This window comes from Triturus cristatus, chromosome 6, assembly GCF_964204655.1.
Source record: "Triturus cristatus chromosome 6, aTriCri1.1, whole genome shotgun sequence".
NCBI lineage: Eukaryota > Metazoa > Chordata > Amphibia > Caudata > Salamandridae > Triturus > Triturus cristatus.
In genome coordinates, this window is record NC_140589.1 from 345,080,822 (window position 1) to 345,106,438 (window position 25,617).

Sequence of the window (25,617 nt, forward strand, 5' to 3'; positions counted from 1 at the left end):
AAATTCCCGAAAGGGAAGGGCGTACCCATTCTCCACAAGGTTTAAAACCCAAAGGTCCGTCGTGACCGATTTACCACCTCGCAGAAAGTGGGACACCCGACCCCCAACAGGCCTCACATGATCCAGGATGGGGTATCTAGGGCTGCTTCCCTGTAGCCTCATTGGGAGCAGAGGAGGCTGAGGAGGAGGAGGGATTGCGGCCAGAACTACGTCGACCCCTTTGTCTTCCTCTAAAGGATCTGTAGAGAGGATTTTGTTGCTGCTGCTGCTGAGGTTGACGGAAGGAACGAAAGGATGACCTCCCAAATCCCTTATACTTCCTGAAGCCAAACCCTTTTGACTGCGTCTCCAAACCTAAAGATTTCCCAGTAGCTCTGCTATCCTTGAATCTTTGCAGGGCGGAATCCGCTTTTTCCCCAAAAAGCTTTTCCTCATCAAAAGGTAAGTCAACCAAAGTGGCCTGAACATCCGCAGAGAGACCGGAAGAGCGAAGCCAAGCCTGCCTTCTAGTGGCTATAGAAGATCCCATAATTCTGGCCACGGAATCAGTCGTATCTAGGCCCGATTGAATAACTTGCCTAGCAGCAGCTTGAGTGTCTGCAACAACCTCCATAAAAGAGCCCTTCTCCTCGTCAGGCAGTTTAGAGCTAACTGCTTCACAGAGTCCATCAAAGCATGAACGTAGCGGCCCAAAAAGCAAGTGGCATTTGCTTATTTAAGTGCCATACTTCCAGAAGAAAAGACCTTTTTAGCCGTCTGCTCGATCTTCTTTGAGTCCCTGTCAGCTGGAGCCTGTGGAAAAGCACCTGAAGATCGTTTTGAACAGGATGCCTGCACTACAAGACTCTCTGGAGAAGGGTGCGAGGAAAGGAAGCTCGGATCCCCCGGAGTCACTCTATAGCTCCTCGCCACAGTTCTGGAAACCGCAGGTGAAGAAAGTGGCTTGTGCCAAACGTCCATGACAGGCTCCAAGATAGCCTCATTAAAAGGCAACAGAGGCTCAACAATGGAAGAAGGAGAATGAAGGACTTCAGTCAAAAGGTTTGGCTTATATTCCGCAGAAGGCAACTGTAAGTCCAACAGCTCCGCAGCCTTCCTGATAGCCAAATGGTAAGGAACCAACTCTTGAGGGGGAGAAGACCTGGAAGAAGAATGCTCCCATTCAGGAGTAGTGTCCAATCCACTTGCCTCCTGAATACCTTCAAATTCATCAGTGGAGTCACCCACTTCACCTTCCTCCACTTCCTCTGCCCGATATTGCTCTTCCTCTATAATCCTCTGAGCCTCTCTTCGAGAACGGATCCGAGGACATGGCGTCGGCGGTGCCGTACGCGGAGTCGGCGACCTGAAGGTGCACCGGATGGGAAGGCTGCTCTCTGGAAAACACCATACATAGCATTAAGGAAATGCGTCGGATCCGCACCTGGAGTCGGGAAATGCGGGTATGGGTTTGAACCTGAATCCGGCCGAGGAGTAGCTGGAGCCGGAGCCGAAGAATCCTCTACTGGAGCCACAGGTTCACCTTCGGGCACAAGCGAAAGATCAACAACCTGCTCCGGCTCGGCGTCGGAAGCCAGAGTTAACTTGGGCGAAGGTGACTTCTCCGGAGAAACACGAGGAGAAGGCGAAGGAGAGACAAAGTCCTTACTCCGACGTCGAGGTGACGGCTACCTCGAAGCCTTACTCTTCGACGATCGGCGCCAAGAGCTATGCTTCCTCTTCTTCTTGTGTCTTCTCGACTTCGACGTGTGCAAAGTCGACAACTCCGGCTTCGACTTGTCTCTTTTCCGACCTCTGCCCTCCTTCTTCGCCTTAGCCATGCTTCGCTTCTCTCTCTTTCAGTGCTTTAGGATTCATTTTCCTGCAGCAGGAACAGTCCTCCACGTCATGGTCCGACGAAAGACACAATAAGCAGTCTTCATGAAGGTCAGTGATGGACATTTGACCCCCACATTCCCTACACGACATGAATCCTGACTTCCTCCACGAAGACATGAGTATTCTAGAAACAGTAACTCACAAGGAGACTACAAAACAACAGGAGAGTGCTGGAAAACCGTTACGCGTCGACGGCACGGAAAAAAGGGAACTGACGTCATCACGCCGACGTGGCTCTCGTATGGTTCCGGTGACGTCATACGGATTTGCGAGCGGAGCCGTGGTATTATGACGTCCACGTCGGCGTTGGGAGCTGGGGGAAAAAATTCTGTAGTATGCGGGCGCAGGGGATATTCACAAGGTGAGGAATCCACTGGCAGATGTATCCATCAGAAGTGGTGGTAAACCTTTTGCCAATATTATGAAGGCGCCTTCTTTCTTTGTCAGGTGGTGTGGTGATAGGCACAGAAGGATTCCTTGACCCCCGTTGTGCAGCTTTTGTGATTACTGAGTCTGGTTTCAGGTGCCCTACCAGACAAGCTGGTGCATCATCAGGAACTTTATATATTTTGTATCTATTCTGGGCAAGACTGCAATAACTATAGAAGGTGTTTTCATAACCTTTACTTACACCTTCCTCCCAAATATGGTCTATAATAGATATTGCTCTCATAGTTTTCCGAGATAAATCTTTAAAGTCAAAAAGAAAGCAGTCAGACTGCTTGACAGTCATTGATAATTGAAAGCGAGAAGCTGCCCTTTCCATTAATGCGTGGAAGTCTTCAATGTCCTCCGGCAGAGAATTCACTGTCTGAGGAGACAGGTTTTCAGGTGTAGAGATAACGTAATCTTCCCACTCATTGCCTGTTGGTTTTGTACCTTGAGGTTCACCTTCCTCTATCTCCCCATCCTCAGAGGTATCATGCTGTTGTGAAGGTAAAACACTATCTGTCACAGGGGACGTTCTAGGCGAAGGCTCAGACATTTGTGGCAGAGATGTCGGTGGAGGTGCACTCGATGAAGTAAAATGAGTATGGTAGTCCAGCAACATGTCTTGCAATTCTTGGACTAATGCCACAGGGAGGTGGACCATGGGTTCACGAACAGGCTCCATGTATTGCATCTTTGCATTTCAGAGTATGAAAGTCCTGTTGATAATAACCTTCATAGTCGTTTTCATCGTCGTCCTGATACTTGATGTGAAGCTGAGAGGGACTGTGAGCAGGGCAAAACATGTCATATTTATTTGACGCCTCCAAAAAAGTTGAAGGTGGCAAAGGCGAAACCAATGAAGGATTTTGGATAAAACGCCTCGTCAACAGTGTCGTCTACGAAAAGTCGTCAACGGGTATAATATTGTTAGTTGTAATGTCGATGGTCGATTGAGGCCAGGAATGGCATACAGCATCGTCAGCTTCATCGACAGCAGTGGTATCTCTGTCATCCATGAAGACATAATAAGAACTGAAGACGAAATTATCAGAGCCATCGCCGCCGATGTGGGAACTGTCTTCTTCGCTGAGGTCGTAGTCGATGAAGAGGTGGTCGTCGATGGAACAAATGTGGTCTATGAGGATGCACTCGTCGACGAGGAACTCGTCGTCGACTGTGAACACATCGCCAACGAGGAAGTCGTCGGCATTGATTGTACCTTAGCCGTCGCTTAAAGCGTCGTCGGTGGAGCCGCTGTCGATGTCGCAGCGGATTTTTCAACTACGAGATCTAAGACGTTGATGCAGAGGAAACATGCCCAGACGGTGATATCTGCATCGACGGGGACCCAGAGGATGGTGCCGCCGACGATACAGGTTTTTTAGAGACTGTAATCTTTATAGATGGCTCTGAAGAGGTTTTCTCATGCTTAGAGGTCAGATGGCTTTTCTCCACAGTAGAAAATAAATGCTTTAATTTTTGTGAGGGACCTGCTGTTTCATGACGGGACTTTTTGGAAGCCTGCTTACTAGTACCCTCAGGAGATTCTTGAGACCACTCTCTCCTTTTAGATCTTTCCAGAGAAGTAGGTGAGGCAGAGCAGAGCTTCCCACATCATCAGAAACATCAGCCTTATTTTTCATTCTCTGCAGCCAAATCAAAAACCTACCCTCTCTGTCTTTAAGGGTTTTAGTTGAGAAAGTTCTACAAATCTTGCAGGACTTTATTTTATGCTAGGGGTAGAGACAGTAAATTCAGTTTTTATGGGGGTCTTCAAAATGCAGCCTCTTCTTACCACATGTTACACATGACCTGAAGAAACCTTTCTTTGAAGAATCTGACATTTTCAAGAAGATATCTGGTAATATTGAAGAAACAAATCGAGCAGAGCTCAGCGAAACTTCATGTCACGCGACTTGCGGTAGAAAATCTCAGGGACCTATCTTCTCTTGGGAGTGTTCTACAGGGTGCTGTAGCCTGATTGGCTATTACCTAAATTTGGTTCTTTTTTACAAAAAAGAAAGTAGATAAGCTATTGCAGTGACTGTTGTTTGCATTATATCCTATGACAGTATTATCTACAGCTTTTATAAGGATACCGTGGGACTTCCACTACGACAATGGGGATAATTCAAACACATAAATCAATGAAAGATTCAAATATCTATACAGGACAATATCAAATCATAACCTCATAACAACAACAATTTCTTGGGGGAATCTCTCTATCGCATACTATTCTGGTAGCTACAAGTCACAGCCCATTCAAGGGGCAGCTTTCGGAGGTACATTAAGAGATAAAATTACCTATAACTTTCAAGAGAACAAAAGCGAGGGAGCTTATGTGAAGCCTTCAAAGTAAATTGAAGGATGCATGCATTAAGACTGATTAAATGGTTCAGGAAACCTTATTGAGAGACCTGACTAAGCTGGAAGGGAACATGAAACAGATACAAATGGACATGCACACGACCCAGCACGTGAAATTGCCCCCCATAACCTATAACGTCAGACGCAGCTTCCTGAGAATGACTTTGATGCCTTCATTATTACTCATACATGAAGAGAAGTCACAAAGAGAGGAACCATTCAGGAAAACTACAAGCAGGGCTCTACTGCACAGAAGACAGCCAACCATAACTGACGGCATGCCACGTGAACGGTGTGCTAGTGAATCTGCACCCAGAAATAAAATATTCCAACACTGTTAAATACACCTTTCCTTTATTCAGAGGAGCCCACACCCTACATAGATCAAATATCTGAGTTACTAGAAATGGAAGGCATTTGAACACTGCTACCCTTCCCTCACGCAAAAAAGTACACTGTTACTAACGCCACTTTCCCCACAAGTAATTAAAGCAGCAATGCAGGCGATATGCAGATGGAAAATACCTCGATCAGATGGCCTACTACTGGAATTGTGTGACACATACAGTGCACAACAAATACCCCCAAAAATGATCTTCAAGACAGCCAAACGAATATCTCAGTCAATCAGCAAGGTGATGGTTTTATAATAACGTACTTCTGCCAATTCATTTTACTGTGCTGTGTGTTTAGTTTTTCACTCACCAGTTCTTGAATCGCAAACACTCCCCCCCGAGCCGCTTTCCGTTCCACCACAGCTTGTGCTGATTGTGTGGAGAAAGCTTCGGCTCAGCCCCGCCCCCTCAGGGTTAGCGCTCTAGCTTACCTCCCTCGTGTCTATATAATCCATGCTGCAACGGACCCGCAGCGAATCAGACACCGACTACCACTCGTGTAACGCTCTCTGTTTGTCATTAATTCAGTAAGATACTCGCTTGGGAAACTCTGAATACGCGAGTCTTTTTAGCCACTTATTCGCTTTGTTAATATATTAGTGCTTGCTGTATTGTTGTTATGCTCTGAAAACGTGGAGGAATCGCGCTGTTTTTAAAGCTTTATAATAACGTACTTCTGCCAATTCATTTTACTGTGCTGTGTGTTTTGTTTTTCACTCACCAGTTCATGAATCGCCAACAATCCCCCCCGAGCCGCTTCCGTTCCACCACAGCTTGTGCTGATTGTGTGAAGAAAGCTTCGGCTCAGTCCCGCCCCCTCAGGGTTAGCGCTCTAACTTACCTCCCTCGTGTCTATATAATCCATGCTGCAACGGACGCGCAGCGGACGCGCGCAGCGGGCGTGCCCAAGGCAAGCCCGTCCGCGTCCGAACGTGCCCAGTGGCCAGGATCCCTGGCCAGTTAAGGTGCTATTCAAGGAGGGATCTGCTGCAGCTGAGACCTCCATCCTCGGGGATCACTCTCTCAGTCCAGGTGGGCAAGTCGCTGGCAGATGAGAACCTGTTGCGGATAACAGACAATAAGTCGGATCAGGCGCAACCAGCTGCCCCGCTTGGCTTGAAGATAGTCCTTCTAAACACGAAATCTCTCATTAAACACAGCCTTGAGGTCTTCACTCTGTTACAAGATTCAGACGTGGACATTCTTGCACTCTCTGAAACTTGGTTGAATGACTCAACAATGCCAGACCTAGTGGCCTCCCTCCCCCCTGAGTTCACTGTCCTGACGTGTAACCGCCGGGGCAACAAAAGAGGGGGAGGGGTCGCGTTGTTTAGTCGTAGAACTCTGGCCTCGGAGAAAATAGTGGAGGAAAGTTTGGATGGGGCGTAAGTGCTGGGAATTAAGCTCGGCTTGACCTCGCACTGTCTGATAGTGATAGTGGTGTACCGTCCACCCCAACCATCACCTTTATTCAATGACTTATTTTTGAAATTGAGTGATCTCCGGACTAGATACCAACACATCTTGGTCCTCAGAGACTTTAACTATCACTGGGATTTATTGCCAAGAGAAGGCGCGGCCAGTAGACTTGATGATACCATAACTACCTTAGGACTGCAGCAAGTCGTGAAGTCCTCCACACATGAGAAGGGCCACATCTTAGATCTCATCTGGACTACATCAGCGGCCTATCTGCAGGCCGACTGTACCCCTTGCAGCTGGTCTAATCATTTTCTGGTTAGGCTTCTCCTCCCTTTTTATAGTCGCCTCAAGCAAGCGCCAGTGGGGTGGAAGTCTTTTCGTAATTGGAGTAACCTAGATGTTACTACCCTAGAAGACGCCCTGAGGAAGTCGTCACCTCCTAGGCCCGGGTCCTTGGACCCAGATTTAGAACTCGCAGGGCTCTCAACTTGGCTGAAGACAGCCATAGACGAAGCCATTCCCATCCGGAGGACCAAGACCCTGTACAGCTCTACTAGAGTTCCATGGTACACATGCGAGCTTAGAGGAGAAAAACAAGTCCTCCGCCGGGCTGAACGCCTATGGCGGAAATCTCTAGCCCCTGGCGACAAGGAGATACTCAAATTCAAATTAGCCCACTATAAGGTCTCTCTTATCAAAACCAAATCAGCCTATTATGAAGCCAGGATTAGCAAGGCAAGTGACACGCAAAAAGAGACCTTCACTATACTCAGGGAACTGAGTAGGTTGTCCGAACAGAAACCAACTTCCAATCAAGCCGAATGCGACAAAATCCAGACTTACTTCCTAACTAAAGTCGAAGATATCATCCTGGCTATTAAAAACACGCGGGTTGCTCCTTGCCCACTACCAGTTGAGGAGGAGCCCCCTGACCCCCTGAAGACCCACTTCTATCAGCTCCCGTTGCTCGAACCAGGGGTCCTGGCCCGTATAGTGTCTAAAGTGAAATCCGGGTCCCCGGAGGACATCTGCCCCCCCAGGGTGTTCAAAACGCTCATCCCTCTGGTTGAGGCTGAGGTCCTGGCCGTTTTGAACTCATCTTTGAGGTCCGGATTGGTTCTTCAGAAGTTCAAGGAAGCAATAGTACTCACTGCTGAAGAAAGCAAGAGCTGATGCTAAAAATCTGAAGAATTTCCGCCCCATCTCCCAACTCCCGTTCCTGGCTGAAGTGCTTGAACAGCATGTGCTCAGAGCTCTTACATCATACACTGAGCAATACCACTTACTGCACCATCGGCAAGCAGGGTTTCGAGCACACAACAGCACTGAGCTGGTGATGCTCTCACTTTTGGACGACCTACGGTTTGCAGCAGACAAAAAGATCCATTCTGCTCTGATCCTGCTTGATCTCTCAGCCGCCTTCGATACGGTGAATCATGGGGGGCTAATTTCCCGTATGCAGCGGCTGGGAGTCACAGGGACGGCCCTTCAGTGGTTCACCTCCTTTTTGGAAGACCGCCAGCAGAAAGTTCAGCTAGGTGCTCTCATGTGCAAGCAGGGTACCCTCCATTGGGGGGTCCCGCAGGGTTCGGCGTTGTCCCCCCCTGCTTTTTAACATCTATCTCCAACCCTTGATTGAGGCCCTAGCTAAGCTAGACTGCCAGGTGTTTAACTATCCGGACGATACCCAGTTAATAGTTTGCATTGACCACACTTACGAATCGCAACGGAATGTTCAGAACATCCTCAGGTACACCATGAACTGGATGACTCTGAATTCTTTAAAAGGGAACCCTGACAAGACCGAAGTCTTGGTACTCTCCCCAGACTCCTCCCCTTGGTCTAGCTTGTTCTGGCCTCAAGAGCTTGGCTCCACCCCTACACCAGTATCTACCGTGAAGAGCCTAGGTATCATACTAGACCCCGGACTGACCATGAAGAACCAGGTTTCCGCCGTGGTGGAAAGCTGTATCGGATTACTGCGTCAGCTCCGGAAACTATCGGCCCTTTTGTCATCCACTACCATGCAAACGGTGGTAACTGCATCAGTATTGTCTCTGCTTGACTACGGAAATGCAGTTTACATTGGGCTCCCTGTATCACTCCTGAGGAAACTCCAGGTAGTCATGAATGATGCAGCAAGACTGATATTTAAGCTGCCTCGTAAAACGCGTGCCACCCCCTTGCTGCGGCATTTGCATTGGCTACCCATTAAACAAAGGGTAAGCTTCAGGGCCTGTGCATTGCACACAAGTACCTGTTTGGCAAAGCCCCCAATTACATCAAAGATCGCTTGAAGCCCTATGTCCCCGGTCGTCACCTTCGCAGGCCAGCTTTCTTACCTGCCCTAGTTTTAGCTTGACGACACTTGGGGGTCGTGCTTTTTCAGTTTCTGTCCCGCAGCTGTGGAACAAACTCCCAGAGGATTTGCGTAAGGATACTAATCTACTTTCGTTTCGGAGGAGGCTGAAGACCATGCTATTTCTGGAGGCCTTTGTGTAGGGCCAACGTAAGCGTTCTGCCTTGTCATGTCTGCTGTCTAAAAGGAAGCGCTTAGAGACCTTTGGTGATTAGCGCTATACAAATAACAACAAACATACACATGGTAACGGTGCTGCCCAAACCAGGAAGGCCCCACTAGAGTGATAATTCTAAAGACCACTATCATTGCTAAACCTAGACTATAAAATAGTAGCGACATTAAAAGTGAAAATAGTATGTCATGGAACGTCAATGGGTTGGGGGACCGTATCAAGCGGGGTGTAGTACTGCAATATTTGCGTCGTTTGACTCCTGATGTGGTGTTTCTCCAGGAGACGCATCTGGTTGGCAATGTTTGTCATGCAATGAACAGGGGGGGATACCGCCTCGTGGCCCATTCTGGTTTCACAACTGGTTCCAGGGGGGTGGGCATTCTCCTGCGAACCTCACTTCCGGTGGAGATCACTAAGATAGTCTCGGATGACAGAGGGCGCTATGTGTGTTTGATTGGGAGGTGGGAGGGGCAGCCCCTTGCCCTGGTTTCAGTTTATGTCCCCCCGGGCCTCCAGAACTCCGCCTTCACTGACTTGGGTCGAATGCTGCTTGACCTTCCGGACAGCCTCCTGCTCATGGGCGGGGACTTTAATTCTGTGGTTTCGGGTGAACTGGATCGTCACCCACCAAGGACCCTCCCCGCTGCCCAGGCATGGCTTGGTGGGATGCTGGAGACCTTCGGCCTGGTGGATAGTTGGAGATTAATGCATCCGACCCAATGTCAATTCACCTTTCACTCGGGAGCGCATGGGAGTCTCTCTAGGTTAGACTACTTCCTTATGCCCGCGGCGCAGACTGGTCGGATTCGAGAGGTCAGGCACCTGGCGCGGGGTATCTCCGACCATTCTCCGCTGTGGCTTCTTTTTGACACCGGGCCGCGGTCTGCAGGGCGGATCGCTCCCATTAACCCATGGTACCTGCGAGACCCTACGACTCGTGACAGCCTGGTTAAGGCTATGGACCAATACTTCCTTGATAACGAGGGGTCGGTGTTGTCTGCAATGTCCCTGTGGGAAGCCTTTAAAACCGTGATCCGCGGACACGCCCTTTCCCAGATAGTGGTGGCTAAGAGGGTCAAGAGTGAGGCAGTGGTGAGGCTGGAGACTGACATCTTGGGGCTGGAGTCGGCCTTGGAGGCGAATGTCACTCCGGACGGGCTCCATGCCCTCAGCCTGAAACAGTTTGAATATAGGTCCCTGGTCACTGACGCGGCCAAAACTATGTATAGGGAGCAGCAGGGTCGACTGTACGATGCCGGGGACAAGGCGGGAAAGTTGATCGCGTGGCTGGATAGGAAGGAGAGAGTGAATCGTGTGGTCCCGGAGTTGCGTGCTGCGGATGGTGTGTGTGTGACGGAGCCTGACGAGATTGTGGAATGTTTTGCCGACCACCTCCGGGCTGTGTACTCCCCAGTGACTGACAGGGATGAGGACGACTCTCGCCTTCTACTGAGGGATATCGCCTTGCCCGGCCTGTCCGTTGAGGACCGTGAGCGGCTGGATGCCCCCTTGTCGGCGGATGAAATAGCGACCGCGATCCGCTCCCTTCGCTCGGGCAAGGCTATGGGTCCCAACGGTCTGCCCATTGAGCTATATAAATTGCGCCCTGACAAGCTTGCGCCCTTCCTCAGTTGCATGTTCCGTGAGTCTCTGGCGGCGGGTTCTCTCCCGGCCGACCAGCGTTTGGCCACGATAGTCGTCATCCCCAAAGAGGACAAGCCGCGAGACCGCTGTACTTCTTACCGGCCTATTTCACTGCTAAATGCGGAGCCTAAGATCCTGGCGAAAGTTCTTGCCAATCGTCTGTTGAGCGTCGTGTGCGATCTTATTCATCCGGACCAATGCGGCTTCATCCCGCATCGTAACACCGCTCTTAACTTGCGGCGTCTTCACGGCGCCCTTGCCAGGGCGGAGCTCCTCTCCGAACCGGCCGTGCTGGTTTCTTTGGATGCCACGATGGCTTTTGACACCATCGAGTGGCCATTCCTTTGGGCTGTCTTGGCTAAATTTGGCTTTGGGGAAGGATTTATTGGCTGGGTGAAGCTTCTTTACACGGGACCCATGGCTCAGGTGGTGGTTAATGGGCGGGTCTCTCGGCCCTTTGCCCTCGGCAGGGGCACGAGGCAGGGATGCCCGTTGTCCCCTTTGCTCTTTGCTCTCGCCCTGGAGCCACTCGCGGCTTGGCTCCGCTGGGAGCCCTCGCTTAGAGGGATCCGGTGGGCCCCGGGCTTTGAAGATCGGGTTTCGCTGTATGTGGACGATATTCTCCTATATCTCACCTCACCGCGGCAGTCGCTCAACGTCCTCTTTGACGTTCTGACTTCCTTTGGGAATAATTCGGGTCTCACGATCAATTGGTCTAAATCCTGCGTCTATCCGATCTCCGGTGGTCCTCCTCTCCTGCCGCCTCGGCTTCCGATCCAGGTATCTCTGAGCTGCTTTAAGTACCTGGGGATATACGTTTCGCTGGACCCTGTGGCTCGCTATGAGCAGAATCTCCTGCGTCCGCTTCGGCGATTGCGGGAGGACACGGCCCGGTGGTGCAGGCTGCCCCTGTCCCCGCTGGGTCGGGCCGCGCTGTTCAAAATGATGTCCCTTCCCAGGTTCCTCTATGCACTCCAGAATTCCTTCGACGTCATCCCAGTGGCCTACTTTCGGGAGGTAGAGAGCCTGCAGAGGAGACTGGTGTGGGACGGGCGGGCGCGTATTGCTCTTGCTAAGCTTACTCTCCCCTGGTACGACGGGGGCATCGCGCTTCCCGACATTCGCAGGTATTATTGGGCCGCGCAGCTTTCGGCCATCAACCATGCCACGTATGCGCCTGGCCTGAATCCGGCGTATGAGATGGACAAGTTCCTGCTTCCCGGCGGGGACTATAACAGGGCGCTTTACTCCCGCTCGGCTGGCCGGACCCTTACGGGTCCTACTAAGATTGCGGTGCGGACCTGGAGGGCTGCCACTGCGGCCACGGGCTGGAGTGAGCGACTGACATGTGCTACTCCTTTGTTTGCCTCCGATCGCCTGGGGAGCCTCTGGACTACGAAGGGGTTTGACCAGTGGGACACGATTGGTATCAGCAAAGTGGGAGACCTGTGGCATAAGGGCGCGGTTAAGACTTTCGCGGCTCTTCAGGCCGAATATGAGCTTACGGACAGGGAGTTCTTCCGCTATGCCCAGGTTCGACACGCCCTGCTCTCGGTTTTTGGAGAGGGGACCAAGATCCCGGTTTCCTCGCCCCTCGAGGACCGCATACTTGACGGACATGTCCCTGACAGTACTATTTCTTTAATTTATAAGAAACTGATTAATCATCGGGCTGACCTCTTGGTGCGCCTTCGGGAGGCTTGGACGGGGGATGGGGTGGAATTGGACGACGAGGACTGGCAGTCTGCACTGTCGTCCCCCAAGGAGGTCGCCATTCCAGCCCGTCTCCGGTTGGTACAGCTTAAGATTCTTCACCGGGTGTATGTGACGGGTCCTCGCTTGGTCTCGATGGGATATTCCGACGATGGGCTCTGTAAGCGGGGTTGTGGGCTCAGCGCCACCTTTCTCCATATCCTGGGGGAGTGCCGCGAGGTGGCGGACTACTGGCGCCGGGTACATACGGTTATGGGACAGGTCACTGTGGTTGTGCTGCTGCCGGAGGTGCGTCGCTGTGTCCTGAATGTGTGGGAGCCCAATGATTATAGCGCGGCTCAGACTCGGTGGGCGGCCCTGGGGAACATGATTGCCAAGAGAGATATAGCGCGGCTTTGGGGTGCCCAGTGGCCGCCCACCGTGTCAGTATGGAAGGAGAATATGGACTGGTGTATGTTCAGGGAGAAGACTGTGTATGTTGCCCGTGGTAAGCCGGGGGCATGGGGCAGAATCTGGGGGCAATGGAATGCATATCGCGGGGGTATCTGTACGCCCCCCCTGGTGGACACCGATATCGCCATGTCCCCCTGACCCTTGACGGTTCCGGGCACCTTTTGGAATGACTACATATAGACGTTCATTTCCCTTGGCCCCCCCCCCCCCGTCCCCAGCCTCCCGGTACTCCTTCCTTTCGCGTGCTGCTTAATGGTCTGAACTGGAGTTCCCCGGAGGAAGCCTGACCTGCGCTGTTTGTCCTTATGCCTCGCCTTTTGTTTTTCTTTTAGTTTTTTTTGTGTGTGTTGGATTTAAGTCTCCTGTTCATTTAGAACTATCCGGAGTCACTACGGGGCCGAGCCCCGGGAACCGACTGCAGCTTTGATAAATGTATATTTCATTCTGTACTTAGCGGCCGGCCCTGGTGGTTGTAGGCCCGTGCTTGTAATCGAATTATTGTTCAATAAAAACTTTTAAAAACAAAAAAAAAAAAAGTGAAAATAGTAATGACAGTAATGATCTTGCTGGTCCACCAAGACCAAAGTGGCTTTTTACCAGGGATTAGCACATGTTCAAATTTTAGAAGAAATGTTCACATGATATCAGTGTATCCCTTACGAAGTCTTCTTGCCGTGATATTCTCAGGTGATGTGGTGAACCAGAGGAGACTCCTTGTATGCAGTACTAGATAAGATAGGATTTGGTCTTCTAATAATAAGCTGAAAAACATTATTGTGTTCTCAGCCAACAGCTAGAATTGTAACGTGTTAAGTATACTCCCCTCAATGGCAGTTAGGAGGTGGCATCAGGCAGGCTGGTCCTTTATCCTGTGGCAATGGCACCACCAGCTTGCCACTACAGAATGCTTGGCATCCACATAATTATCAATGTGTCTGTAATCCAACACATCATACTTTATGTAGCCAATATACCACTATACATCCAGGATCTTGCACAGCATGTGGCACATATCATAGAAATAAAAGACTTCATTACATTAGCTGGCCTATGAGCAAAGTGGAAAAATTCTTGATTTTTTCCATTATGAAATAAACCACTGTTGAAGAACTACTAGCAACATATTCAACCCCTCTGAAATGGGAACGTTAAATTTAGGTTTATGTGGACATAAATGTCTCATTTAAAAGTGGACGTGGAGGCAGAGCACATAAATAAGGCAATAAGAGTGATTTGAGGCTCCATGGACTTATGAAACAGTCTCCCACTACCAGTTATGGGATGAGTCACTCATATCAAAATAGAAATACTCTTGAGAATACTTTTTGAATGTTCCACTTACCCAAAAGTTCTTTCAGGAACTAAATTTGTTAGTTTCTGGTTGGATTTGGAATGGAGGTAGGAACAGAGCTGTCTTGACAAATTTCTCCTTACCCTCTTAAAAGGCGATTTAGGGATCCCAGTTTTTAGATAGAGTTATGTGGCAGCCCAGCTGTACTATGCTGCCCAAAGGACAGGAGAAAAATAAACCTCAGGCAGCAATGCATTTGCTAGGAGACAGTAAGATGGTGAAGAAGGTGCTGCAACAGACTAAGGTAGCAGTGGTTGTAGGCAAACGTAGCCAAACACTGCTTGAATAGATAAATTAGAAGAGTTTGAGTGAAAGTAATATAAATCCAGAAGATCCTGCTCTGGTGCCTACCCAGGTTCCAAGCAATAGCTGACAAAATGGATAAACAAGTCTAAACAAAGGCCTAATTCAACAAGGTCGGTGAGCTATACATGCAGGAGAAATATATACTTCTGAAGAAGTTAGGAACAAGTATGCCATCTTGGTAGTTTAGTTACATAAGCAGCAAGGCCGAAGCGGGAATCTGGTACTCTGTAGCCAGAACCACATGGGCCACTGCTATAACTAATGATCCTAAGCACACTCAAGAAAGCAGTAACAGTAACGCACAAACCAATTTTGGAAGACATGAGGCAGGGAAATGAGTGAAGAAGAATGGATCAAGTAACATAGCCACAATATTAAGAAATGCATAATTTAAACATATTCAATTTGATTAAAAACAGCAGACATACTTAACCCCAAAGTGATTATGTAAGATTTATAGGTCACATGCAGGACGCTGCACACAATATTATGGAGAAGAGGCAAACTTTATTCACATGGTATGGTCTTGCACAATTATTCAGAGATTCTGGGTAAATGTAATTGAACAGATGGCTGCTTGTGAATCGGAATTTACATGATCAATGGAATAGCTCGGAGCTAAAAGTAGATTCCTTTAAGTTATGGTTATACTTCTTAATCTCAATATTATTAGGATGATTCTTACATATTAGAGGAGTGCAAATGAATAAAGTAGGTATTCTTACTTGCACTGGGCTACTTGATGATCCCACTGTTACCAAAAACTTCCACAAAAGTACTTCAGACTTAGTTTATTCATAATAGAGACAAGTTAACTCAAATTAATTTGGACAATCTGAATGCTCGCTTACTAATGTTGCTATAATATATATGATGCAGCTATAAAGACGTATCTCCCACCCATCTCATCTGACTTTGCCCAGAATTAGGAATGGAACACAGATTCTGGTTAAAACCCATCTATATAAAATTACAGTATCAACCATCAAAAAAGCTACTACATGTTGCTTTATTCCACCAGGAAATTATACAGTCGGGAGAGTAGTCAAATACCTGGATCAGATTAAGTGCCACTGGAAACAAAGTTAATCTAAAGGGGGTGTCTCTGTATATTCACTGCGCTAACTGGTCCTGTTCTGTGTATAGAGAAAAGTGCCCTAGGACCACACTTGAATTGTTTAGTCTCTGTGAAGAACATAATGTTTGCATTGCATTGTATGAAGGGGCTGTGCCTCCTAATTATAAGCATGTCTATAATAATTCCTACCTGTGGTTGATAAGCGTATTATAAATGTCTGCTTTCAGAAAAAATAAAACTAATTACAGAGACTTCCTAATAAATGAAAGCTATTCACCACAGGAAAAATGGGCTCTGTTGTATTCTTAAAACAATCGGACAGAATGTTAGTTGCGCTCTAAATCGAAACATTTATAACCTTGAACATATTTAATTTCAAATTACTTTTGTGTCAATCAATACTTCAAAACATCTGAAAATAATATACCCCTCCCCTTTGTTTACATCCAAAAGAGTAAACATGCATGCCCAGTACTCACATGTCGCTGGATGGATTTGGTTTTAACGTTTCATTAGAGAGGCTAGCCTCCATAATATCATTAAATGCTGTATTCCCAATGTTTTTGGCAAGCTGTAAAATGGATACCAATATAGTTTTGATAAAAGGTTTATACGTTGAGATTTGAGACTAGAACTTGATAGTGAGCATAATTACATTGATGCTTTGTGATCGGCATTGCCATTTTATTAAAAACAACATTGCAATAACGCTTACATTTTACGACGTACGAATAAATAGCACTCAGATATCACATAATGCAAAAGAAAGTATTCCGTACTACATAAAATTCCATAATTAATAATAATTTACCAAAACGGTGACAAAATGGTTAATCGTTTTGATGTAATGTCACAACACTAACAAATTTCCGTATTTTACCTGAAAAGGCTTCGGTGCAAAATGGGGAACGCAGAGACAGCAAGAGGAATTTCAATACTGGACTAGAGCAATCCAACGGAAATATATTTACAAGCTATCAAGCTTTGCTGATGAGTATAATTCAAACTTTCGAAGAAACATCTATTTTTCAAGTTTATAAATGCTTCACTGAAATACTTGGGAGACGAAGTCAAGTATTTTGTATGCCTTTTCTTTAAACAGGAATAGCTGTCTGTTGTTGAAAAAACGAGTGTTTATAATACTAACAGTACTAAGTGGCTTAGCTATTATTGGTTGAGTTGTATGCTTTCACTGCATACAATCATGGAACTACTAGTTCTTTCAGCACTCACTGGAAGAACCTGTGTGCTTATTTTGTTTTACATTTTGCCCCTACCCCATCTGTAGTGCATGCTGCGTCCTCCCACTTCCTTTGTTGCTTTCACCCCCCCACTCTGATCTTCTGTTTGTTTTGGTCCTCCTCTTACCTGTTACTCTGCTGCCTCTCCCCACTCCTCTGTTGCTTTTCCCTCTCACCTGCTCCTCTGGTTGCTTTTCGTCGCCCCCAACGCACACGTGGTGATTTTATTTTTCTGTGAGGCCCCGACAACTGCTAGTGCTACTAGGCCCCTTATTACTTCATTTCTGTGCTCACATGCTTACTTTTTAGGTCTCGCCTGACCCAGCGCATGAGACTTATTGAGAGGGCTCCAAAAAGTGCTACCAGGTCAGCCTAGAGCTACAGTGCATTTGCGCGGGCGCCGCGCTTGCCGCGATTACTTTCACTTTCACGGCCACACGGCCCCTTTGATGTTTGATCGCGATAGCGATCACTTTCACGGCCGTTTGGCATAGCCAATAGGTCTCGCTTTTGGGACCTTATAAGTATTTAGTTATGCAACTGTTGCATGGCTAAACACTGATAAGGTCCCAAAGGCGAGACCTAGTGGCTATGCCAATGCTTGTTTGTAAGTTATCAGACAAATATGGCCATTGGCCATTTTGGAATGATAAATTAAACTTACAAAAAAGGATGGTATCTTATGTGCTATGACGTTTATGCAAGCGTAAAGATTTCACAACACATGCACACACACACTGGTAGCCATCTTGGAATGCATTTTCTTTTACAATACCTGTTTAAAAATGGCTATCCATGCATGTGCATGGATCATGATGCATCAGAGACGATCTTGGAGATTGTTTTTCTCATTAGGACAAAATCTTACAAAACGGCCGACAGTGCATCCGATCGTGTCCCCCACTCCTCCCCAAGAGAAAATACACATTTCTAAAAAATCTAAAAGAGATGTAGGAGGAGGGGGTCGGCCCTAAGGACATGGGTTGACCCCTTTTGGAACTCTTTATTTTTTTTTTATAAATGTTTGTTTTCCACTGGTTGGGTGATTGCCCTGCACCCCTCCCTCCCCCAGTATACCAGTAATAAAATGAGGTGAAATCTTTGCCTAGGTAGTATTATCATGCTTTGAAATCAGAAAAAAATGAAGTAATACTATCAAAAAAGTGTTGCATTTTGCTGCATGGTTTGCCTTTTATTGCCACATAGTGTAGTTAACCTGTCATATAATTGGGTGCTCTCCCGCTGCATAATTCCAGTGACCGTGGTGATAGCACTGGGTGTTTTCACATGGAGCACGCCTATGCACAAAGTTGCAGAGCCTACTATGTGGGGGAAACGGCCACTACAACGCAGCCGTTTCCACGCATAACAATAACCACGCATTCATTACAACGCATGCACGGTTACAATGAATAGCCTTTACCACGCATACCTTTACTACGAGATACGTAGTAAAGGCATGTGTGCTAAAGGTTAAAAAAAAAAAGGGGGAGGGGGCTTGGGTGGGGGGTCACCCCCCCAAAAAAAGAAAAAAAACGTTGGTTAAAAAAAGGGGGCTTGGCGGGGGTCTCCCCTCCCCCCCCAAAAAAGAAACGCACCTGAATTCCGTCGTTTTCAGAAACTGAAGAAAAAAGATGAGGAGGCAATCGGCGTCATAAGAGGAAACGGAAAGACACTTCCGCTTCCTCTCTACGACGTGAAACGCAAATAGGAAGTGCTTGGAGTGAAGAGAACGTAGAGAGGTAAGGGGGAATGAGGGGGTGGTGTCACAAAGGGGTAAATTATAAGGGTTAATTTTAAAGGTTAATTAGTAGTGATGGAAGATATCCTTTAAAATGAAAATGCCATTAACATGCATAGATTAACAACGAAAATCGTTGTAAAAATGTGCGTGTTAAAGGCATTTTCGTGGTAAAGGATATGCATGGAGAAGGGATTCGCATTGTAACGCATGCGTGGTAAAGGCATGCGTCGCAACGGAATGCGTAGTAACGTCATACAACCACTATAGGAATGTGTGCTTCTTGGGTTCAAAAGTAGATTTTTGGCTTTAGGAAATTAGTTTTATACTGACAAAGGCCCAGCAGCTCCACCAACAATAAAGCTTTGCATAAGCCATGACAAATGTATGCTCTAGTATTGGTTATGTGGCAAGGTGAAGTAATACTTTGTCTTTTTTTGTATTTTTTTGTGTCAGTGGAGAATCTGCAGATTCCAGGAACCAAATAAAGTAGTTTTGAGTTTATTTACTGTAGTACACGGGTTTAAGCCAGTCAGCAGAGAAGGCGCCTCGGTGGATGACTGCTTCCCAGGCCCTAACTCGGGTTATGGAGGACAGCTTTCAGGCAGGATCAGAGACTGAGATAGCAGATACTGAGACTGCAACTGAGGGAGAGGAAAATGCAGGAGAAACTGGAGGTGATTTTTCAGTCAGCGAAGTTCCATCCGCTGACTTGTCTTCTGGTGATTCTGAGGATATATGATGATGACAGTTGTGCTGTCCATTTTTCGCAAACACAGTCTGTGCAGCGCAGCGACCGAAGCAGGGTGATCAACTGATAGCGCGGGCACGTGCAGCGGCAAGCACAGACTGGGTTCTGTCTTGGCAGGCACCCAATTCAGTTTAGCCCCAAATTCCACCGATCACTAGCAAAACTGGATGTAACGTCGATACGGCCAATTGTTTGACAATTGGCTGCGTCCATCTCTTTTTGGATGTTGACTTCCTTGAACAACCTGTGCAGCAAACACATCTGTGTGCCAAACTATTTCTGAGGGAGAATGCAGGCACTCTAGGGCACACCAGTTGACTCTTATTTTACTTGAGGAGTTGAAGATATTTTTGGGCCTTTCGCTCAAAATTAGGTTGGTGTACAAATCAAGCATGCAGTCCTACAGGTCTACTTGCACGGTTTGGGAAACACACATCTTCACACCGTACATGAGCAGAGATTGTTTTTTGCTATTGCAGTGTAAGCTGCATTTCAATGACAATTTTGCTGCATTGGCATGGGACCATCCAGACCAGGATCTTCAAAATGTAGCCTGTTGTGGAACATTTGTTTGACAGGTTTCCAGAGATTCATACTCCTGGAAAGAATATAGCTATTGATGAGTTCTTGATCCTGTACAAAGGGTGGCTGCTGTCCAGGCAGCACATTGGGAGTAAAAGAGCTTGTGATGGCATCAAGTTGTACTTGTTGTGTGAGAGCTCTACTGGCTATGTGTACAGCATGAAAGTATATTTAGGGAAGGTCTCCACTCTAAACTTTGTAGATTGCCCTCCCACACTAGGAGTAACGGGAAACATTGTATGGGAGTTTGTCCAGCCACTTCTTAACAAAGGTTATAACCTTTATGTGGACAACTTCTAAACGGAAGTAGATCTGTTAAGTAAGCTGTACAAACCTGCCACTGTGGCATGCAGTACAGTTTTTTGCAGCCGCAAAGGATTCCCACAGGATGCATGTCTAAAAGAAACTCTAAAATACCAGAGTACTGCGTTACGTTCCAACAAACTGCTCACAGTCAAGTTCTCTCAGATGTGAAGTGTACATGCCCATAAGTCCACCTGAATACTTGATTACAACAAGCACATGGGCGAAGTGGATAAGAATGACCAGGTTCTTCAGTTATGCAATGTGAGTTGTAAAACTCACACTTGGTATAAGAAGCTGTTGACCCACCTGATCCAGATGGCAACATACAATGCGTATGTGTTTATCATCTGATCACCACAAGAAGACTTAAGTCTTTCCTTGACTTTCAGTTGACCGTCATTGAAAGTCTTACTGCTCCAGCAGCCTCCGCTTCATATTCTCTGGAGGACGAAGCAAGGCTACAGGATCGACACTTTGCCGAACACATTCCTGAAACAGCTAAAAGACTTGACCATGTTCTTTTAGAGTCTGCTCTAAGCAAGGAAAGAGAAAGGAGAGTCAGGTTTACTGTTCCCAGTGCCCATCTCAGCCAGCCCTCTGTTTTCCTACTTGCTTTATATACCATACAAAAGTGGGCTATTGGGAAATTGACTGAGGTGGAGCTGGCGTAAGGTAAACCTTTTAGTGATTGTGTATGGATACCTACCTTCCATGGGCCACTACTTCACTAGGCAAGCAGCCACACATTTTTTTTCCTTTACTTGAGGAAATCATGGACTTGCTTTTGGCCTGCTCGACACTTTTATCTGCTGTCAGAGCATAGTAGGTGTTCTGTTTGCTGATGGGCAAGTGCATTTTAGTCCCTACACTGCACACAATGGTAATAATAATAATAAGTCTTGTTGTCACAGAGTAAAGTAAAGTCTTGACAAGCTTTTGAAGTGCTTTATCTGATAGAGACTACTAGCCGCAGATTCCTTAACTTAGAATTATCCCCAGGCGTGAGACTGGACCCGGAAAACTTTCTTGCCCAGCATCTCTGCGCGCTGGGGGAGAGGTGTGCAGTACCTCGCGACTCCGCCACGCTGTCCTCCACGGGCGTGACGTCAACAAGGTCACATAAGCCTCACCCCGGCACGCTGACGTCTGTTTTCTTCTTTTCCGCGTGCAACACGGATACGGATCATGTTCCTGGCCTGTTTCAGGCATTCTTATTCAGCTTTGAGCGTTTTCTTGAGAACAGTGTGCGAATGCCTTCGGGCTTCAAGACGTGCTCGCCTTGCTCGCGCCCGATGTCAGCGACGGATCCTCACCTCATCTGCATGTGGTGTTTTGGGGAGCACCACGACTACACGGACTGTGAGGCGTGTCAGCAAATGAAGCCGAAGTCCCGGCGGGAGCGCCTGATGAAGCTCCTTTCGGCACGCATGTCCAGGTCGGTGTCGTCGCCGCGCCCCGCGGAAGACTTCAAGAACCGCCGCTTCCGTCTCCAACATCGTCCCTCTCCCAGGCCGCAAGGGCGTCGTTCACCTGTTGGTAAGTGTCGCAGTTTGTGCCTGAGGCCCAGTCCCCGGGCTGTTGGGGGCGCGGGCTCTCCGCGGGTGGGCGGCACCGCGCGTCGCAACCCTATCCGCCGTTCCCCGGCGTGGGGGCGACCAGAGCCCAGATGGAGGCCTGTGCAGCGGCCTTGCAGGCCTCTTTGCCTCCTCCCTCTTCTGCTTTTCCTGTGATGTCTGCGGATCCAGTGCCACGTGCGGGGACTTCTGCGGCGTCGGACCACGGCACCTCTGCCTCGCCGCAAACCCCCGCAGGGCGTGTCCCCGGGCCCCCTCCTCCCTCCACGCAGGCGGCTGCCTCGGAGGTCGAGTCGATGCCTTTTCGGTGCCGTTTCTTAGCCGCCCCGGCTTAGCTTGCAGCCGTCGCCCACATAGTAACTGATTTCCCCACCGCGGGGCCCTACGGAGGCGAGTGCTGCCTTTGCTCGGGCCGTTTCCACAGCTGCAGGAACCTTGCGCATGGGCGATCCAGCTGCCCATTCCCCCATGGATCATCCACTGGAGGTTCTCCACCGGGGCTCTGGTGGACAGGAGCTGCTTCTTCCCTTCGAGGCTTCGCTCCACAATTCTCTTTTGGGAGCCTGGAGGCGTCCTGCCAAGGGGAACCGGTGCCCCAGCCACTTCTGCACTGCCACCGTCCTGCTCCGCATGATTCTGTCGGTCTTTCCCTCCACCCTGCTACCAGGGGCCCTCTTTTACAGACTGCCTTACCCTCCTTGCCATCGGTGTTGTCTCCCCCTTCACGGGACGCCCGCTGGTTAGAATCCTGGGTGCGCAACATCTTCGCCTCCTCCAGTGCTGCTTTGCAGGCCCTTAACACTCTTTGTGTGTTGGCCAGAGCCACTTCTTGCTTATGGGCCTCGGCGGAGTCCCTTATGTCTTCTGCTTCACAGGAGGGTGCCTGCGTTGAGCTGCGGCAACATGTGTTGGATGGCCGAGAGCTGGCGGCGTTCATTCTTCGCTCTGGACATTTCGAAGGTGCTTGGTCGTACCATGGCTACTTCGGTGGCCCTTCGTCGCCATGCCTGGCTACAGGATAGTGTTTTCCCTGAGAACAGCTGGTTGACCTTCCCTTTGATGGCGCTCTGTTGTTCCACGCCCCTGCGGATTCTGCCATTCATCCTCCTCCCCCTCCGTGACCTGGATGTTGGTCTGTGTTCTGGGAGGTGTTCTCCCGTTGTTTTCCTGGGGCCTTGTAACACAGTGCCCCGGTTGTGTGTTCTGTGTGGTTGATGTGCCTGAGGGTCCTTTTGTTGGGCCTTTGGTGCTGTTGGCTGCATGTCGGTCCTTTTTGTTTGGCTTGTGGTTTTGGCTGTTGGTGAGCCCGGTAGGCCCTGAGATTAGGCCTTCTGTGTATTCTTTATTGGCTGCTTTGTAAGCAGTCTGTGGGTTTTTTCTGCAGGTCTTTCTGTTTTGTCCTCTGCTGCGGACATTTTTTCCTAAGAGGTGTTCCCATGGTTCTTGGGACGTAACCTACCCTATGTGGGGTACTTGTAGCTATTACATCGCTCAGTTATATGCTGGGGAGGTGTGGTCACCCTTTTCGGGCTCCTTGCTCTCCGTGGCATCACGGTGTGTCGCAAGTGCAATTTTCTTGCCAATTGTCTTGGAGCGGCTTGCGCTAGGTCCGTCCTTCTCCTTGTCGCTATGTCGCTCGGCTGGTCTGGCCTGCTGTCTGCGGCGTCGTGTTGTGGCGGTTCCGCACTTCTGTCCTATGTTTCGGCTTGGTCCTCTGTCTGATGCTCCAGAGGGTTTGGCTTTCCTTGGCTTCTGTGTTCTGGTGGCCGGCTTGGGCCCGTCCTTCGTCTTTCTCTCTTTCTTTTCTGCCGCTTTCCTCCACTTCTTCGTGGGTCAGTGTGTGTGTTTCTGGCCCGGCCGCTCCCTTGGGGTGTGTCCTGGCCCTTCCTGGCCTCTGCCTTTGGCTGGCATCTGACTTGTCCTGGGTGCGCTGTTCCATGGTGTTGCCTGCTGCTGGCCTGCTTGTTCTACTCCACCGTTGGCTTTTTTTTATTTATTTATTTTTTTTATTTTTTTTATTGCAACCGTAGGCATTACATTGACATTTCATTCAATTGTAAAATCATACAACATAAATCATACATAGTTTGTAATGATCACGAATCGGAAATTGCAAAACAGAAAAACAGAATATCGAAGGATTCAAGAGAGTGATTCATTAAATATTCAGTAAACATAGTTCAAGAGGGTTACCGCTAGTTCATTTATACAGATCTATTATTGTTGGTCCAGATCTCAATCAGTTTCCATATCGTGTTACCCAAGGCCCTCGCCGCCTTTCCTTTACAAGCAAAAATTGCACTTTCTTGATTGTACATGCCCAACAACCGACCTAGCCATACCTGAAAGGAAGGGGCATCGCTATCCTTCCAGCGAGCTGTAAGGATTATCCTATAAACCGCCGTACCCAAAAAAAGACATGTTTCTTCCTCCTTAGTGTGTTTCAGTGTATTATCATAGCCCAAGATGTATAGTGTGGGAGATTCAGCTATCGAGTGCCCAAAGACTTCCTGCCAGAAGCTTGCTATCATACCTCTCAACACAATAAGTTTGTCGCACTCATAAAGCATATGTAGTAGATGTGCTCCGATTTTACCACATCTTGGACATTCAGAGGTTGCTCTCTTCCCCCAAGAGTGAAGTTTGGCAGGTGTAAAGTACAGATCAAATATGGTCTTATAGAGCTGAGCTTTCATATTAGAAGCAACAAACACCTTTATTGCAAGAGCCAGAGACATATAAATATCCACATTGGGGTTATTTAATTTGTTTGACCACCTCTCTTCCCTATATTCAAGATCATCCCGTTGGCTTTCAATTAGAATATCATAAATAGTCCCAATCCTGGTCGTGCATATGGCCATACGATCCAATAAAGGAATATTATCCAGGGAATACTCAGCTCTTTTTAAGTTCAACATCGTGTTGGTCTGAATAAATTTAAATATCCCATTATCTGGGATTGAGAATTTACTCTGTAGGGTTTGAAATCTATTCCCATTCCTAGGCAATAAAAAATCACCTATCGTTAATACTCCAGAGTATTCCCATCTTCTAGATATTTTATCATACATTCCTACTGGTAGTATTGTAGAATGCCATAGCGAGGTATATTTGTTGTATTTCGGAATATTTAGATGTCTCATAGCTTTCCTCCAGATTGCCCAGGCACTGGATAATATCTTGAACTTAACTTTCTTGTAATATGAGGGTTCCAGTTGCTTTGCCAAGAGGCCATTAGCCTTATCCCCAATAACCAATTCATAAATAGAAGGTATATACTTATCCCTTACAACTTCTTCAGGTATTTTAACAAAGAATAGTACAGTCATCTGTTGAATCATGGTTGCCCATAGGTAGAATCCCAGATTGGGGATTGACAAACCCCCTCTTATAGCTGGCAGAGAGAGGTATCGGATAGATCTCCTTATCTTTCCGTAACCCCAAACGAACTTAACCATCTGGGATTCCAGGGCTTTAATAATTTTATCATCCACTAACAGTGGAATCGCACCGAACAGATATAAGACCCTGGGTAAAATATTCATTTTAAGGAAATTCCCTCTTCCAATAATTGAGAGATGCAATCCATCTACCCTTTTAAGATCGTTCTTAATTTTTTGAAGTAGAGGATCGTAGTTTATTTTAATAATTTCCTCAATCTTGGGGGATATGCGAACTCCCAGATATACTGCACTTTCAACCCTTCTTGCATCTAGAAATTGAGTATTGTGGGTGCATAAAACCATTGTTTTATCTCGATTTAGAGAGTATCCAGAGATCCGACCAAAGAGTTGTGTAATTCGTTCTATTTCCCGGATTGCATCAGTGGGATGAGATGTTATT

General features: G+C 47.8%; 1 protein-coding gene across 5 annotated transcripts in view; it reads right to left on the reverse strand.

The window, feature by feature from the left end:
- ASAP2 (ArfGAP with SH3 domain, ankyrin repeat and PH domain 2) overlaps window positions 1-25,617 on the reverse strand; it is a 1,162,669-nt gene that overhangs the window by 516,403 nt on the left and 620,649 nt on the right. For all 5 annotated transcript variants that reach the window (XM_085610735.1, XM_085610732.1, XM_085610734.1 and 2 more), the window contains one exon: window positions 16,056-16,147. In XM_085610735.1, the coding sequence (XP_085466861.1) occupies window positions 16,056-16,147 (92 nt within the window). The remainder of the gene's footprint in view (window positions 1-16,055; window positions 16,148-25,617) is intronic.